This window comes from Pangasianodon hypophthalmus, chromosome 18, assembly GCF_027358585.1.
Source record: "Pangasianodon hypophthalmus isolate fPanHyp1 chromosome 18, fPanHyp1.pri, whole genome shotgun sequence".
Classification (NCBI taxonomy): Eukaryota; Metazoa; Chordata; class Actinopteri; order Siluriformes; family Pangasiidae; genus Pangasianodon; species Pangasianodon hypophthalmus.
Genome location: NC_069727.1, coordinates 6581280 through 6600326, shown reverse-complemented (window position 1 = coordinate 6600326; position 19047 = coordinate 6581280). Strand labels below are relative to the sequence as shown.

Here is a 19047-nt window from a genome sequence, read left to right as displayed (position 1 = left end):
TCATAAGGCAACAGTGCAATGCATAAAATCATGCATATACGGGCCAGCAGCTTTGGGTAATGTTCACATCAACCATTAGAATCGGGGGAAAAAATCTGTTATTTTGACTGTGGCATGATTGTTGGTGCCAGACAGGCTGGTTTCAGTATTTTTACAACTGCTGATCTCCTGGGATTTTCATCTGGACAGTTGAAGACTGGAAAACATAGCCTGGTCTGATGAATCTCGGTTTCTGCCGAGGCACACAGATGGTAGGGTCAGAATTTGGCACCAACAGTATGAATCCATGGACCCAACCTGCCTTGTGTCAACAGTCCATGCTGGTGGAGGTGGTGTAATGGTGTGGGGAATGTTTTTTTGGCACACTTTGGGCCCGTTAATACCAATCACTCAATCCCCAGCACCACCAAGCTGCCACTGCTGGGCCCTTGAGCAAGGCCCTTAACCCTCAACTGCTCAGTTGTATAAAAAAAATGAGATAAATGTAAGTCGCTCTGGATAAGGGCATCTGCCAAATGCCAAAAATGTAAATGTAAATGCTTGAATGCCACAGCCTATTTGAGTATTGCTGCTGATCATGTGCATCCCTTCATGGCTACAATTTACCATCCTCTAATGGCTACTGCCAACATGATAATGCACCATAACACAAAGCAAAAAGTCGTCTCAAACTGGTTTCATGAACATGACAATGAGTTCAGTGTTCTTCAGTGGCCTTCCCAGTCACCGTATCCGAATCCAACAGAACATCATTGAGACGTGGTAGAACGGGAGATTTGCAGCATGAAAGTGCTCCTGAAAAATCTGCAGGAATTGTGTGATGCAATAATGTCAACATGGTCCAGAATCTCAAAGGAATGTTTCCAACATCTTGTAGAATTCATGCCACGAAGAATTGAGGCTGTTTTGAGAGCAAAGGGAGGCCCTACCCAGTATTAGTGTAGTGTTTCTAATAAAGTGCTCAGTGAGTGTACACGCTGTACAAAGTGTATAGTGCAAAAGGCTGTAAAATACTCTGCACCCTGTAATAAAGGGTCCACTGGCACTCCATTAAAAAAAAAAAATCAAAAGTACTGATTTCCAACAATATGAGCAGGAACTGAATCAAATGAAAAATATTTCTCAACCTCTTCCTCTGGAAGAGTTCCCAATACACAAAAAAAATATAAATCAGTATAAAAGGAGGATTGGGAAACAAAATTCAATGACATAGTCCAATGAGACAACAGCGGGTAGTAATATGACTCTATTGCTTGGAAAGCTGAGCATTACAACAACGTGAGTAGGGAATGCAATGCACTGGCAGCATCCTGCTCCAGGCAACATCAGCATTCCTGCAGTAAGACCAATGAGAGTAAAGTAAAGAAATATATTTCTCGTATTTTTACTGATCTGACTCCAACAGCAGCACTTCGTGCCTATATCTTTATATCTTCACTATATGATCAACTGCAGAAGTTTGCACTCCCTATGGTTTTGGATTTTTTTTTTTCTAGTAATGTTTTGCATTTTTTTTTTTTGTGTAAAATATAAAATAGATGTTGAAACTGGTGGGTGTGTGCAATGTGTGGTAATTGAGGAGATACAAAATCTATCCAGAAAAAGCCGGAAAAGATTAGTCATTTCTAAAGTCGAAGTGTGGGCAAACACGCTTAAGAATGTAATGTAAGAACTTTTGAAATTATATTTTTATACATTCCACTGTCTTTTTTTTTTCTACATATCTTCACTAAATATCCTGTTGGTATGAATAAAACTTTCCTACCTTTTTGGTTTGTTCAAAGGACGACCAGCTGTACTCAACTGTAATATCAAAGCACTTAGCAAATACGTGCGTAGATTCTGCACTTCACTCAAGGAACACTGTAGGCTCTGAGGTAAGGTTTTGAGACTCTGATGTTTGAAGTATAACACAAACATGACTGTTGAAACTTATTATCTGACTACATCCCTGACATCACTGTTTACCGCAAGCACAGCTTTGTAAGTTTTATAAGAAAAACTGACTGGAAATATAAAACTGTTGAATACCTGGAAATGCCAGCTGCCTCCCACTGGATCATGGCATTTACACACACACACACACACCATACAACGAAATGTGCAAACAGTTTAGTATAAAAATACAGTCTGTGTACGCACACAGACGTATACACACACACCTACGCACACACAAATTCTGGACCATTTACATATACACAGTGTACAAAAATAGTGTGTGTGTGTGCTGTTATAGCAGAGCCAGCAGCATGGCGATGTTAATAGGCAGCTCCGGTCGTTCCTCTGTGTAATGCATAGACTTGATTGTCTCAGGTGGAGAAAGCAGGAAAGCTACAGGGCCTACACGCTGTTCCACACATGTAGCACAGAGGATACCGCCTTCCTCTGCAGTGTCCATCTGGAACACACACACACACACACACACACACACACAGATTATGGCAACTGTATGCGCAAGAATGAAGCCCAGTGCACAATGCAGAATTGCAAGGACATTTGAAATGTGGGGGACGTACGTATCTGATAGGGAGTTTGTGCATGCTGAGTGGTGACTCCACAGTGATGAGGTTGGGACACTCTCGGGTGCTGCAACGGCGATACTGATCCGTATTTAAAAGCGTCCTGCTCAGCTCAAACCTCAGAAAGTATTCCTAAAGCCAGAGACATGCAAAAACACATCAGAATATATTTTGCTACATGTGCAAATGTATCAAAATGAACCACAAATTACTCCAAATGGCACCAGAGTGCTGCTGAGTTCTCAATTCTGATTGGTCTTGATTAAGAGCAGCTCTGACAATAGTGCCAGCTTTAAGGCACAGGTTTATATACATGCAGATTATATACACTATATTACCAAAAGTATTCGGTCACCCATCCAAATGATCAGAATCAGGTCTCCTAATCACTTGGCCTGGCCACAGGTGTATAAAATCAAGCACTTAGGCATGCAGACTGTTTTTACAAACATTTGTGAAAGAATGGGCCGCTCTCAGGAGCTCAGTGAATTCCAGCGTGGAACTGTCATAGGATGCCACCTGTGCAACAAATCCAGTTGTGAAATTTCCTCGCTCCTAAATATTCCACAGTCAACTGTCAGCTTTATCATAACAAAATGGAAGAGTTTGGGAACAACAGCAACTCAGCCACGAAGTGGTAGGCCACGTAAACTGACGGAGAGGGGTCAGCGGATGCTGAAGCGCATAGTGCAAAGAGGTCGTCGACTTTCTTCACAGTCAATTGCTACAGAGCTCCAAACTTCATGTGACCTTCAGATTAGCCCAAGTACAGTACGCAGAGAGCTTCATGGAATGGGTTTCCATGGCCGAGCAGCTGCATCCAAGCCACACATCACCAAGTGCAATGCAAAGCGTCGGATGCAGCGGTGTAAAGCACGCCGCCACTGGACTCTAGAGCAGTGGAGACGCGTTCTCTGGAGTGATGAATCACGCTTTTCCATCTGGCAATCTGATGGACGAGTCTGGGTTTGGAGGTTGCCAGGAGAACGGTACATTTCGGACTGCATTGTGCCGAGTGTGAAATTTGGTGGAGGAGGAATTATGGTGTGGGGTTGTTTTTCAGGAGTTGGGCTTGGCCCCTTAGTTCCAGTGAAAGGAACTTTGAATGCTTCAGGATACCAAAACATTTTGGACAATTCCATGCTCCCAACCTTGTGGGAACAGTTTGGAGCGGGCCCCTTCCTCTTCCAACATGACTGTGCACCAGTGCACAAAGCAAGGTCCATAAAGACATGGATGACAGAGTCTGGTGTGGATGAACTTGACTGGCCTGCACAGAGTCCTGACCTGAACCTGATAGAACACCTTTGGGATGAATTAGAGCGGAGACTGAGAGCCAGGCCTTCTCGACCAACATCAGTGTGTGACCTCACCAATGCGCTTTTGGAAGAATGGTCAAAAATTCCTATAAACACACTCCTCAACCTTGTGGACAGCCTTCCCAGAAGAGTTGAAGCTGTAATAGCTGCAAAAGGTGGACCGACATCATATTGAACCCTATGGGTTAGGAATGGGATGGCACTTAAGTTCATATGTGAGTCAAGGCAGGTGACCGAATACTTTTGGTAATATAGTGTACATACAGCTATAAGTCACAGGTTTATATACATGTGCTCATTCAAATACATTATCGTTTATATAGTTCAAACTTATTCACAGGGATTAACAAGTCAGTCAGTAAACAGATTAAAACGTGTTGTTATTTAGCAAAGAAAAACACGTATTCATCATTTTGTGGAGACATTTATTTAACATTTATAAAAAGAGTCTACAGTGTCTTTGTAACAGTCAGAGGTAAAGCTGTTACTTTAAAAAGTCTAAGGACAAAGGCAGTTGCATATTTTCAGTCTTATTAACTTCAAGAGAAAGTGGAAACAATTGTTTATAGCAGCTATATCATAAGTGATAACATTCCACAACATTAAATGTAATGATAAATGGATAAACGTGACGTTGTTTATTAATAAATAAATAAACTGTCTCTATTTTGAAAATACGTAACACAAAACATGTACTAAAAATGAGTATTATGTGCAATGTTGCAAATTTTCCACTTAAATAACTGGGGAAAATTCTTTAACGGTGCCAAGATTTATGGAGTTGACAGTGTTTTGCTTACTTGTACATGGATTTTATCCTATGATCATTAAATACAAATTATAAAATAACATTTTACATTTCAAATATATGTTTGCATTACATGCAACAGTGATCGCCAGATCCACAGTGATCTTATCGCCAGATCCACAGTGATCTTATCGCCAGATCCACAGTGATCTTATCACCAGATCCACAGTGATCTCATTGCCTGATCCACTGTATATGATCTTGTCCTGTAGAGCAGGATGGACAATAAAGCTCTTCATTGGCCTTCCAGGTGAAATCAAGGAAAAACTACTCACCCCTGCAAGTGTGAGGATGTTGCTGATGCTCTTGGTGATGTACAGCTCTCTCTTGGCTCGAGTCACGGCCACGTACAGCAGGTTCCACTCATCTGCATCAGCTTTTCTTATAGCTATAGACAGAGAGAGGGTTTACTGCACATATCTATTTATCTCTCACTCCTAAAACGATTCCTTCACCAAAGGCACCATGTTGGAAAAAGAAACTCTGGGCTATGAATGGAATAACTGACACAATATTTTGTTGTCACCATCCTCCTGACAATGATAAAATACAAACACACTGCAGACAGCTATAGACTACATTAGCTTATCACAGTCAGGAATTATCTAAGGATTTAAACCTCATGTCCACCTGGATATTCAAAAATAAATCCTAAATATGCTCACAACAGTCAAAGTTTCATTGTTTCACTTACTGAATCTTTTATAAATCAATCAATCATTAAACAAATACCAGTTGTATGACATGCAGGGAATAAATCATGATGGGACATCATTTATCTATCTATCTATCTATTTTATTACTTATATATATTTTCCAATAACAGCATGTCCTGAAGTGTTGTACTCCTCTTATACCACAGCAATTTGCCAATGATTAGATTTTTATATTAAAGAACAACTATTAAACAACATTTTACTTTTTATCCATTTATAGTTGTATTTACTTTTGTGGAATGGCTGTTAGTTCCTCTTATCATTTGTTATAACAGCTATAAATAGTTGTTCTCGCACCAACCTCTTTTTTCCCTCTCTTGAAGTTAGTAAGACAAGCAAATGCAGAACTTGTCATGTTACTGAGAAACTGTGAAGTGCAGTAAAGTCTTTCCTTTGGCTAAAAACTATATAAATGATGCATCATTACACGCTTTCTTTGTTAAATAACAGTACATTTTTAATCATTGTGAGTATCCACAATGCAAGTCAATGCAAGTGAATGAGCTGTTACTATAGAAACAGTAATGTATTAGAGCCAGTGCATTAATATAAACTTGTGATTTGCCATCTGACCAATCAGGTTTGAGAATTAGATGTGCATTGTTGTGTAACACACACACACAGCCTAAGCACAAATAAAAAGCAGTATGAACCTGGGTTAATGTTTATTCTCTGCAGGTTGTGTCTGGAGCAAGGCACTTTGATGAAGTCGTCTGTCACCACTACTGTATCAAACTCCAGACCCTTGGATTTATGCACCGTACCCAGGATATAGTCTACAAAACAAAGATAAGATAATGACATCTGCCTAATACTGTAAATCTAAAAAGTGAAACTAATGTAAAAGTATTATAAACATTTAATGAGTCAATTAACTGCCACTAGACTTCCATTTAAGTGAGTTTTGAGGAAATCACACATACTCTGCAGATGTGGTGGATCATCGCTTATCATTCTCTTAATGATAACCGAGTATGTGTCTGACCTGCACAGTTCGGCTTGCTCTGAGCGCAGTTGTAGATCTGATCCACCAGCTCTGGAATGCGCTTGTTGTATTTCTCCACCACAGACAGTTTAGCCTCCAGCTCACGGTCTTCCGTGTGTGTGGCATACTTCTTCAGGCCTGCGTAACCGCCCAGCTTCTCCTTACAGAAGCTCCGGATAAACGGGTCCTTAATCCACAGGTTTTCTGAAGGTAAGACCCATCATCATGACAATACATCATACACGATCATGGATATTACTCTGACACAAACCATGTCAATGGCATCACATATTCATCTCACAAAATCCTGCATCCTGTGAGGCTTCATTTTATTTTCTCTCTGACTAAATGGAAATATGTGTGTTTAGCCACTTTAAACGTGTTATATGATCATAATGCGTAACTGTTTGACAAACTACTTATGTGCTTCAATAAACCCATTTACATTTTCCTACATTCTGTGGCTTCATGCATCTTTTTTCAAAAGTTTAAAAGTTTCAAATGATCTATTTTTTAAAAAAACTATCTACTATTAGCTAACTATCTGGCATCATGAATAGGATATGACTAGGATGCTGTGGATGCTTTTCAACATGGAAACAAAGCACAAGCATAACTCGGAGGTAAGCCACCTGTCCTCCTTTTTCCCCAGCTGTGGAACGTTACAAAACTCTTAGGTCATATAATAAACAATCCAGTGAAGTAAAGTAAATTCATAAAGATTTTGCAAGCGAGATTTGGGAGAAGGTTATACTGCATGCAGAATAAATCGTAAGTCTATGTTGGCTGGAGGAGGAATTTCTGCTAACACTGGGCCGATTCACTGAGGTGATGAATCTTGGGACCTTCATGGATCATATCTGATAGAAAGGCATTGTTAAAGCCGAATTCTTCAAAGAAAGTGTGGGAAATCTGCAAAGAAATCTGGAAGGAGTGGCACAACTAACACTTGTGCTATTATACTATGGGCCTAGACTGTACAATATAACAAGAATAGTTGATTTTGTACCGTTCCTTGCAAGAATTCAGTACTCTTCTATGTGCAGGAAGCAGCAAAAATAGAAGTGAAGAATAATGCTTTTTTAATACTGTAGTTGAATGTGGCGTAAATTCAGCTTTAGGGTATTTTTTTGCTACAGTATTTCCTTGAGCGTTAACTAATCCTGACCTACCGTCTGTTTTGCAAATGGTTAAGTCCTAACATATGTGATCTAAAGGACTTACCGTTCCTACGTCTCTCCTCTGGCTGCATCAGAATCCAGATATCCAGGATTTGCTTCAAGCCAAAATTTTCAACACCCTAAAATGCAAGAACAACAAAGACTGATTTAAAAAAAAGTCAGTGATCTCACAAGAATACAGGTAATCGGTTTGTTAATGAGACAGCTTCATGTTGACTCACGCCGACAATGTGGATCTTGCAGTTAGGGTTGATGTCGGTGAGCCGTACTGCTTCGCTGAACACTGTTACGTTACAGCGACACAAAATGGCCACCTTTCCTCCAACTTGTGAATGAGCCAGTCTTATATTGTCCAGAGTCTCCCTGTCCTCTCCTCTCACACTGCCTGAAGAAACACTGTGGTATTAATGCCATTAGATATTAATGCACCCATTTTAAAATGCCATGTGTTAAACCTACCATCGTGGCGTCCACCAACCAAAATCTTTTTCACCTTTTTGCAGACATTTAGGATTGTCGCACCAACGTAGGCAATCTCAGAGCCAAATCTAAAACTCTGAAAATAAAAGACATGATGGAAAAATAAATGGCTGCTCGATATTCCAAAACAAAGTCCAAGTCCCAAATGATGTACTGATTTAATATTTCACGTATGGGTACAGTTATAGAGAAGCTTTGAATGAGGGTTAACTTACAAGTTTAAGCTTGTATGTGCATGTGTACCTGTGTTAGGTAGTAAAGATGTGTGTGTGGAACAGTATGTAAAGCATTAACGGCTCCTCTGAAAGTGTATATCTGCTGATGGGGATCTCCAACCAGGATCTTTCCACAGGCCTGAGAAAGCATGATGTCCATGATGACTAAAGAAAAGCAGAAACATAGAGATAAAGTACATAATGGTTAAGGCTCGGGCAAACACTCTCTAACTGTCAGAAAACACAGAGAAAAAAACAGAAAGTACCTGGAGTGCAATCCTGAGCTTCGTCTATAAAAATCACATCATAGTCTTTGAGTTCAGGCTTCTGCAGCTGCCATAGTTTGAGGTAACCTGTATAAATAAGTATTTATATGTAAGCAATGTGCCAACACTTTTAATATTTTATTAATTATTGAATAAAAAGTCATACTTTTTTATCCACAACATCCACAAAACAAGTTAGTTCCTATCTATGATCAAGTTTTATCCTGCAAATTGTGTGAGCCTGGTCTAATAAAAATCCAGATAGAATGATATATAGCTTAAGCGTATATTCATCTTTGCTCAATACAAAGTGAGGAATTTATTAATTCTACCATCATGGGTTATGTGGTGTGCCGCTTCTTTGGTGGGGTTCAGCTCAGTCATTTTCCTCCAGATGTTTTGTGCGTCATGTGCAAACAACTGGAAAGAGACACACACAGCTTACAAAAAGCTTAAGATTACAAAAGTTGCAGGTTGGTGTGTCTAAGATGAGATTCATGTATACATAGTGTCTCAAGTCACAGAGAAGGGGGTTATGGGTAAGTGTAGCAGTGGCCTGCGGAGGAGCCGATGAGCACATCTCCAAAATTTCAACTACGCATTGTGTTTCAAATAAACGTTGACTGGTCGACCGGGGAAGTGTATTCAGGAGTGCTGGGATTGAGACAAGACCCCTACCCAAATGAGGCAATAACAAAATGGAGCAGTTTGAGAAACTGGCAGTAGAGTAAGACTTTCTTCTGCGTAGTCTACATGTAGATTTTTATTTGGTACATGCAACACTGCCCCCTAATGCACATGTTCATGTTCACTCATCCATTCATTCGTCTTCAGTAACTGCTTAATCCTGGGCAGGGTCATAGTGGATCCGGAGCCTATTTCAGGAACACTGAGCGTGATGTGGGAATACACCCTGGATGGGATGCCAGTCCATCGTGGGGCACCAATCACACATATTCACACACTATGGGAGGGTGGAGAAAACTGGAGAACATGAAGGAAACCCACACAGACATAGGAGGAGCATAATAAATACACATAGACTGTGACCCAAGCTCAGGATCGAACCAGGGGCTGTGAGGCGTCAACGCCACCCACTGCCACCCACTCAAAGCTATCCACTGCTGCCCATGTTCATGTTGTGTGCAAGAATATTGGAAGACATATGTCTGTGTTTATATGAATGGATAACTTGGATGTATGCACATGCATTTTTACCTTTCTTTTGGATTTGGTCGGGCACTCCTCACGCCCGGTGGTATTCTTGTAGCGGTCTGGGACATGCTGTGGGCCAATGCACTCATCCGTGGAGGAGCAGAAATTGTTGATGGTTTGCGTCACCACCTTGGCGTTGACGAAGCCGCCGCGGCCCTCAGGAAGCACCCAGGCCACCGTGAACGGCTTCAAGTTACTGCACAGCTTACTCAGATTTTTGTACCTGGAAGGAAAAAAACACTTTTAATAATCATTCCACTTTCTCAGACCTTGGTTACTGGCAACTAATTACTTTAAAAGAACCTGTCTTTCTGCTCAAACTGTTTTAAACTCATTTTAGAAAAGAATAAACTAGTGAAATAAACTGCTAAAACTGACCTGTGTCCAATAGCTTTGTAGGCCATAGAGTGGATGGTCCTGCACTCTACATTAGAAGGAAAACTGCGGGTGGCCTGCATGGCCACTGACTTGTTGAAGGAAATATAGAGGAAGCGCAAATGTGGTCTTTGTTGAGCATACTTCACCAGAGTCGTTGTCTTTCCAGTACCTGAGACATCAAAATACATCGGCAAGCAGAACTAGCTTTTTGATGTTTATGTATCCATGAGATAATCATACACAAAAAAAAAACCCAACATTATAAGACCAACAATCATGTCAAAATTATCGGCATTCACACAACGTGGGCAGAATAACTGGTGATTAAGTGTACAAATATAGATTCAATTCAATGGTTCTTACCAGCAAAAGCCATGATTTTGACAACGTGGTCTCTCTGGATGTCGTGATTGAGGATCTGCTGCTGTTCGTGAGTGACGTGTATCTGCTTTTCTCTGCACACAGAGACAGTGAGGTGAATATACTAAAACCTACATTTGACATTTTAACATAACAAACTCAGTTTAAAATAGCAGTTAAAATGGCCGTGTACCTGCCGTCACCATGACTCAGAGGCGGTGGTGAGTTCTCCATCAGATGCAACACATAAAAAATATTGTAGTGCCACCTGAGTGAGGGACAAGACACAGAAAGAACCTTTTCATCCCTTTTTCTATGAATCAGGGGTCCTCAATCTTGTTCGCAAAGAGCTGGTGTGGCTACAAGCTTTCATCCCAACCAAAGAGGAGGAAAGTATCAATCACACCACTACGTCCTTGATTCTTTTACTTGGCTTTACTTTGTTAAGTTGTTTTTACCTACTAGTGATGGTAATGTTAGTGTTCTTCATGGCGAGAAGAATTGTAGCCATAGCCCATAGGAACTCCGAGATCCTGTCTGGAGTAAGGAAACAGCCAGAGGTTCGTAAACGAGCCACCAAGTCCAGGACATCCTTCACCCCATCTGCAAGGATCAGCATCAGGGCCATGGCAGACCAGGGGTTTGGTCCCTACAACACATCATTTTCAATCATCATTTTTCTGTTTATCAACAATCTACTGTCATAATATATAAAAGTTTACACCATAGCAATGCCAAATTCTCGAATCTGATTGGTCAGTAAGTGTTGATTAATGTTCTTTAACAGCATCTCTGACACAAGTTCAAATCTCAGGTTTATATTAATCCACTCATTCTCATTCTAATACATTAACAATTCTTCAGTAACAGCGTACACAGGGACCTGCATGGCTCTAATTACATAATGTGTATTTCTTGATATGGTGAAGTTTTCTGTGAGGAGAAGTTTATTTAGGATTTTTGGAAGGAGTCTCCAGTGTCAGTGCTTTGTAACAGTTAGAGGTAAAACTGTAACCTATCCGACATGGGCCTTTCTCGGGAAGAAACATGACTAGGTGCACTTTTAGTCTAACTTACTATAACAGAGAAGAAAAAAAAGAGAGATGCTTGTGAGGGAACAACTGTTGATGGCTGATATAACATAAAAAGATCTAACTTGTTTTGCAGACATTCCATATTTTCAGCATAACTATAAACAGATAAAAAGTATGTTGTTCTTCTTTCGGCTGCTCCCATTGGGGGTTGCCACAGCACAACATTGGTCGGCATATTTGATTTGGCACAGTTTTTACTCCGGATGCCCTTCCTGAAGCAACCCTCCCCAATTTCATCCAGGTTTGTGACCACCATTGGGAGTGTACTGTCGTGTGCAGCCCCAGTGGCTGGGGAACTGAACCCGGGCCTAACCACTAGCCCTCCAGGGACCCAAACAGATAAAAAAGTATGATGTTCTTTAATAAATTAAAAAAATTGTAATTGTTGGCAAATTGCTGGGATATAGGAGGAATAAAACTATTTTGATGTGCAGTTTTTTTTTAAACTTACATAAAATAATCAAAAAGATGAACAGATTAACCTAAATTTAAAAACATGCTTAGAATGAATATTTTCTGCAATGCTATCTTACCCTCAATGTGTCGTTCAAGACTCCAAAACTCCACCCAAAAAAAAAAAAAATCCTGCTACATACCCCATCAACCGTCTCCATGTCTGGCAGCCTGTGCTTGACGCAGGCCTCCGCCTGGGCGTAGAGCCGATGGCCTTTCACACACCGCAAAACATCTGCCACATTCACCCGTCTGCTGTGCTTAAACTGTGACATGTACCTACAACGACAGTAACCCAGTTAGAAACCTGTCTAATTTTACTTAGTTATGAAAATGGAATACAATTTCAACATATTTCTCCTCTATTCTTCAATAATACATGTATAAATGAGCTATTATTTACTGAAAGCAGTGAATACAATAATGCAAGTCAGATGAGGATTGTACTAAATAATTCAGTATCCTGTTTAGACAATTAAACATTAAACATTACCACTGTCTTTCCAGTTGAACAAACTCTTTGGTGTCACATTAAGTTTTAAAAATAAATGCTAAGTAGCAAACCTTTATTCAGTGGCACTCAATTATATTTTTAAATTTCACTGCAACTTCTCCAATAGCTAGTGCAAAAAAAAAAAATGTACTCTTAAATTAACAACAAATGTGAACAAATTGTATTAGTCTTTGATGCAGGATGAAATTACAACAGGTTTTGCTTATATCTGTGCCTGAGTTGAATTAAGCTAGGGTGCACTCTATCTTACGTTTGTCCATCATGGGAACCCTTACCTAAGAGCGTTCACCTTTTTAGAAAAGCTTCCAAGTAGAACTCGTTTAGAAAGCTGGGATCATTGACCATCAAAGTAACCCTTGAGAAACCATTTTTAAGTATTTTACAGTATTTTACATTCAGTTCCACTTCAAACTCTCTAAAACCGTACCAGCTGTCTCATTAACCACTGAACCTGCATCATCCAGCATCTCTTCAGTCCTCTCCACGCATTCCAGTGGAACAGAAAAGCACTACGGTGTCTCATGGGAAGGACTCTTAGGTGCTTAACTGCTAAACAAACAACACTTGCTTCATTTTAAAGAACTTATTGGAAGACTGAGCAAGGAAAAAAAAAGAAACGTGAAAGTGTGAACTGCGTCATGATCTGACATAGAAGAAGGCAGTCAGTAGTACTTGCAGAAGTTAAGCTTGAATTCCTGAATATTAGTATAAGAGAGGGATCTCTCGGAATTGATGGGCAACATGATTGACGAGCAGTTTTCATGTCTAAGCTAGTAGTTTTTTATTCTTAGTTGCCAAGTGGACTACCAGGTTCAACAGCCAGAGAGAACTTCCTACTGACTTTCGCAAAATGAAGTCATTCCAAGGTTGCAATCTGGCTGATGGTAAAAACAATTTTTACCAGGTGGATTAATTAGCATTTATGGATGACAGAAGATTTTTTTTTTCAGAATGTAGAACAAGCAGGTATGTAGAAACACTGACAAAATCGGGCAACATAAAGTGCAAGACAAAACTGTCAGATAACTCTCTTGCTCGCTACCTCGCTGTTAAACATAATGAGGGAAAATAAAGACTCTATCAAGACACAAATAATATTTTTACGTGCGATTTGTGAATAGAACACCACAGCTCATAGCCATAACGTTCGCCAGCGACCTGGTGACATTTTGTCGGGGTTGCAAACGTAAAGTGCTGCATGAAAAACTTCAGGAGAAGAGAATGAAGACTATTGCTACACAGTCTTCCCCTCCCAGGAAATTAAAAAACTCCCTTTGTTTCCCTGAAAAAAAAATTGTTTCCCTTACTGCGTAATGATGCATTACCTAGCTAGCTAGCTCACCATATGTTATTACATTAGCTACCACTTCTTAGCATAGTCGATTAGGTTTCCAGGCAACCAAAACATGGGACTGGGCATCACACTGGAGGTTCTACTTGCCTGGCTGGCTAGTTAATAAATTTATGGTTTGTCCACTCCTGTGATGTCCACACTAATAGCTTTTTTCTACTCTTTACGGAAACCTGAGCTTTTCATTAGAGCAGATATTTTATTGTGAGCTGCTGAACTGTCAGGAGAACCTTGACGAAAATAATTTTCAGGGCTTCTTCTGAATCTTACCTCACCATGTTCAGAACACAAAGATCATCATTTCTGACAATGCCGTTGTCTTCAAGGAGGGCATTCAGCTGCTTCACTGCCACCTCCTCCTGCTTGTCGTATCTGTAGTACAACTTCTTCCATGGCAGAAACTAGAGCAGAAAAGAAAGTCCACAGTGAAGCAACTTAATAGTGCTGCAAAAAAAAAAAAACAATTCTAAATTTAATGTATGAGGTAAAGGAAACACACCTGGCTATCCATGACGATTTCTCTCCAGTGCCGACACACCAGACTGACATGGCGGTAAAGATCATCTGCTGGGAGCTGAGCAAAAATAACACTCAGAACCTCTTCAGGCAAGTCCTGAATGTGACCCCGGGGCTCCAGCAGCGCCCGATTCAGTCCCAGCAACCCGTAATGAGCATCAGGGAGGCTTTGCACTTCATACTCTTCATCATCTTCTTCCTCCTTTTTCATGTGTCCGTTAATAAAACTGGAGTGAAGTGGACGAGACACCCAACTGCTGCATCCTGCTCCTGTCCCCTCCTGCTCATTCTCCTCTTTCTTTACCGAACACATGCCTGTCTCAAACTCCTCATCATCCACAAACATCTCTTCAGTAATGCCTTCCATGAGGTCCATCGTCACATCTCGTTCCTCTTCCTCCTCCTTTATGACGATGTGACCGTTCAATCCGGGCTCCGTCTTCACTGTGTTGCCTTTTAGCGGGCTGCTCCTAAGGACTCCAGCAGACGCAAAGAATCCTGTAATGACTCTCTGCTGTAGGCCATCTGACAGTTCAAATTAAAATCAGAAAAACACAAGCACAAGTAATTTTGCATAGTCCTAATTCAATATTCAGATAGCATATGTATACAAATTCAGATGGATCATTTCCAGTGAATTACATAACACACATCAACATGATCATGTTCAAGTTTTTGCTTTTGTAGATAAGAGGAAAGGGCTGTAAGTCAGTGTCTATTCGCTGATCTCCGGAAAACGTGTTATCCTTTCAGGGTCACGGTGGATCCAGAACCTGGCACAAGAGGGGCACAAGACAGGAAAACACCCTGGACAGGAGATAAGCCAATCTTCGGACATCTCACACACTCATTCACACACCTAGAGGCAATTCAGAGCCAATCCACTCACTGATGTGTTTTTTAAGCAGGTGGGATGAAACCCACATGGACATGGGGAGAAGATGCAAAACTCTAGACAGAGCTCAGGATCGAATCTCAAACCCTAGAGCTGTGAGGCAACAACATTGTTCTCAATGTCTTTAAAATATTGTGAATATTTTGTCAGTTCTGGCCTTGTCCAAAACACATGATATGTCTAGAGGCTTAAATAATGCTGTATGCATGGAAACAGCTCGGACATCTGATAAGAGCAAATATCAAATGAGATTCTAAATCCTAAACATCTGATACGTGCTCATTTGTCTCACGTCTGATTTTCTTGCTACACAAATCGAGCTGTCTAAGACGACATTTCTCGAGTCACGGCAGAGCAAGGATATGGTCCCGGCTCCAGTGCGAACAAAAAATTAAAAGCAAAAAACAAAGCGGCTAAAGACAACAACAATGGGAATGGGAGTGGGAGTGGAAACAAGAGAACCACTCGTCTATTCAGCAAAGTCAAATGTGTCGACATCATTCAACCACTCATGACTTCTCAGCTGCATTTCCTGTGAGACAGGAGCAATGAGGTGCTTCCAGGGCAGCAGTAAGGAATCTTTTCCTCCTCATTCGTCTCATCATTGACCTCTATGAAGATAATAATCTCTTCTACAGCGTGGGTCATGTTCAGCCACGGTGATATTACTGTTGTGCATTTTGGCATGAGACAGACAGGACAAAAAATGGGTCAAAATATATGAATTGGTTATTGTGCATCGAGGCTCATAATGGCTATGTTTACTTACACATTTAATTCTGTGTAAGGTTTATATTCGGGTTGTAGCCATATTCCGAGTACGATCTTTACACGCGTACAGGCATCGGAATATTCCTGTATACATGGTTATTGTAAGTATGCCTGAGTATGAATTCCTAAACACCCAGCCTACAGCTAAGCATCTGTTAGCACCCACAATTCCTTGCAGACTGAGCATGTGCATATATCTCCTTTCAGTGGATTTTCTGAATAAGGTGTTTCTCCATGCAACAAATTTCCGATTAAGACAGGCATATTCCAGGGGTGGGAATCGGAATTTGGGGAATCAGAATATTGCCTTAATCTGAATTGGGATTTGCCGCATTTACACGACTCAATACTAATTACAATATTGCCAAATTCTGATTAATACTGCAATATTGATGTGCATGTAAATGTAGCCAATGTAAGTGCAGTCTTTACACTGTCCTATATTGTACCAAATAGTTTACAGCCAACATTCTGTGTTTTCACTGTCATGTGTATTTGTGTGTGTACTTGTGTTCATGTTGTGTATTTGCACTTTATGTAGTCTTGCATACTGTTATGGTCCTGGAGAAATGATATTTCGTTTTAATGTATATAAGCTATACAGAGGAATGACAATAAACACCCACTTGACTTGACTTGTGCTTCAGATCATAGTGTAGTGTGTGTATGAGACATGACATGGTACCTCTTCTTCTCCTCTTAGTTGGGGTCCTGGGCTGAAGTCCTTTATTGGGGTCTTTATTATGGAGGTTCAGGGTGAAAGGCTGTGTGATTGCCTGGCTGCCGGGGAGGCTTTGGCTCAAACCGCTGCACTCTGCTGCACTCAGGTGCCTCCGCTTGGCCTTTCCTGCATCACCAGAGAAACACTGTCAGCAAACACTGTGTACAAGTCAGGAATAAAACACGACGTGATGTGCTGTTAGAGGAAACCAATCAACGACAGGGTGGTGACGTCACAACCCAAGAACACGAACTCGAAGTGTTTTATTCCTCTTACACCACCATACAGACTTGTCAAAGATTACAGGTGTTCATTTAGTAATGAACAACACTGCAACACTTTTTGACCGTTTATAGTTACATTTAGCAGTGCGCGGGACAGTTACAATTGCACACACCAGTGAGGCTCTAGCTAAGTGACTGAAAGCTAACATTAGCACAGAGCTCACTGTGCCACTGCTGTTTGTTTACTATCACTGTTTACAAACACGCGAGGTGTTTTCACATTTTCAGCTCTCTAGCACCAGAGTAACCAGTCTTAACAAGAGTTAACAGCAAGAACCTTTTGAAGCCGTCTCCATAGCTCCATAGAAATCTTGAATAAATATTACAAGCTTGAAAACGCTGCCATTTTATTTCCCTTTGTTATTTACATTTAAAAGCTAGCTAACAACCTGCAGAGCTAGCTAGCTAGCTAGCAAAACACGTCTCCACTGACCACAATGTGTGCTAATTTCCGCATCAAACTGTCCAGTTTCATAATAAAAGCCTCCATTTACCACTTAAAAATAATAAATACACGCCTTTGTAACAAAAATAAATAACTACATGCATTTAGAAACAGAATTAGATGCCAAGAAATGCCCAATTTTATGTCTTTGTATTGTTTCCCCTCGTTTGTAATCCCTTACACCTGAAAGTGAAAGCACTAGATGGCAGTAGCTAATGAGGCTATGAAAAGTCACGTCTCAGCAACTTTTTTTTTCACGTTTTCCTCCACTTCCCCTTGTCATTTTTATCACCATTTGGGAATTACCATCATGTCATCATATTTTCTTTTCTAATACAGTGCAGTCTCACACGTATCACAACTGATACATCTCAGGTCATATGAATAGGTTAAGACTGGGGTGTCATTATGTAAGGAATAAAACACTTGGGAGTGTGCTGTTGTAGGAAAGTAATCAACAACAGGATGGTGTGATGCAGCCTGATGCAAAGCAGAGTTACTTTTACCATCCTGATGTTGATTATTTTTCTATAACAGCATGTCCTGAAGTGTTTTATTCCTCTTTTACCACAGCAGTTTGCCAACGAGAACGACATGTCGAACTTTTTACCCCTTTATTGTTACATTTAATGTTGTAGAATGTCCATACTTATGTTATAACAGCACAAGCCTCTTTTGTTTTATCACTCTTGATAAGTTAATAAGTCCTCTGTCTTGAAGACGTTTGCCTTGCCTTATTAAATTCAAGATAGAGAAAAGGGAATGACTGTTTATAGCTGCTATAACATAAGTGATAACAGAAACTAACTTGTTTAATGGATGCTCCACAACGTTAAATGTAACTATAAACAGATAAAAAGTATGATGTGTTGTTCATTCATAAATAAAAATGGTTAACATTTGGTATATAGATGAATAAAACACTTGGGCTGCATCACACCACCCCGTTGTTGATTGTTTTCCTATGACATCACTTCTTGTCATATTTACACAGCAGATTGTTTTGTTTTGAAAATTAATTAACAGAGTAATTATTAGCATAAGCTTCCAAAACAGGATTAAATTGTTCAGAAAAGTACAATCCCCGATAATGCTACTTAAATAAAGTAGCCTACCGAATTAGCCAAATGTGCTCGGATGTACCATTGTTAATGAATCAGATGAAGCCAAACAAAGGTCAGGAGCACCAAAGGTCAAAAACAACAACAACAATAATAGTAATAATAATAATAATAATAATAATAATGATAATACAACAGAGTAAAACAATATTCTTTTAAATCAAAGACACAAAATAATCTTTTCCCCCATTTTTCCTGTTGTCTGCACTTTGTGTAACAGTAGGCCTTCTGCTTCTTTTAAGTGTTTAAAATATGTGCAAAATGAAGTGATTAACATTTACTACAGTAACTACATTAACTACAGTAACTACAGGAGTAGCTGTGTGTATTTAATAATTTCAAGATGTCCATAATTCACTTTCTACATCATGGCTCTTTATGGAAAATTCATGCCTTTTCATTCATTGTGCACTAGAATCACCAGTATGTTATTATTATTA

The 19047-nt window shown here is 40.1% G+C and overlaps 1 protein-coding gene across 2 annotated transcripts; it reads right to left on the bottom strand.

Annotated features, from left to right (window-relative positions):
- Positions 1-2097: 2097 nt before the first annotated feature.
- Positions 2098-17672, bottom strand: fbxo18 (F-box DNA helicase 1). Of its 2 annotated transcripts, XM_026923561.3 has the most exons (21): positions 17319-17672; positions 16722-16883; positions 14354-14895; positions 14125-14255; positions 12133-12268; positions 10901-11091; positions 10636-10710; positions 10446-10537; positions 10083-10251; positions 9708-9927; positions 8822-8909; positions 8490-8576; positions 8252-8388; positions 7988-8084; positions 7750-7913; positions 7572-7647; positions 6348-6551; positions 6016-6138; positions 4922-5034; positions 2517-2651; positions 2098-2398 (listed from the first exon to the last, which is right to left on the bottom strand). In XM_026923561.3, exons 1-21 carry the CDS (start codon positions 17335-17337, stop codon positions 2231-2233), a joined length of 3129 nt encoding a protein of 1042 aa, XP_026779362.3. In that variant the 5' UTR covers positions 17338-17672; the 3' UTR covers positions 2098-2230. The 2 variants fall into 2 exon arrangements, with proteins under 2 accessions (XP_026779362.3, XP_026779363.3); XM_026923562.3 differs by lacking the exons at positions 2098-2398; positions 2517-2651 and adding an exon at positions 3962-4852.
- Between the last annotated feature and the right edge of the window lie 1375 nt (positions 17673-19047).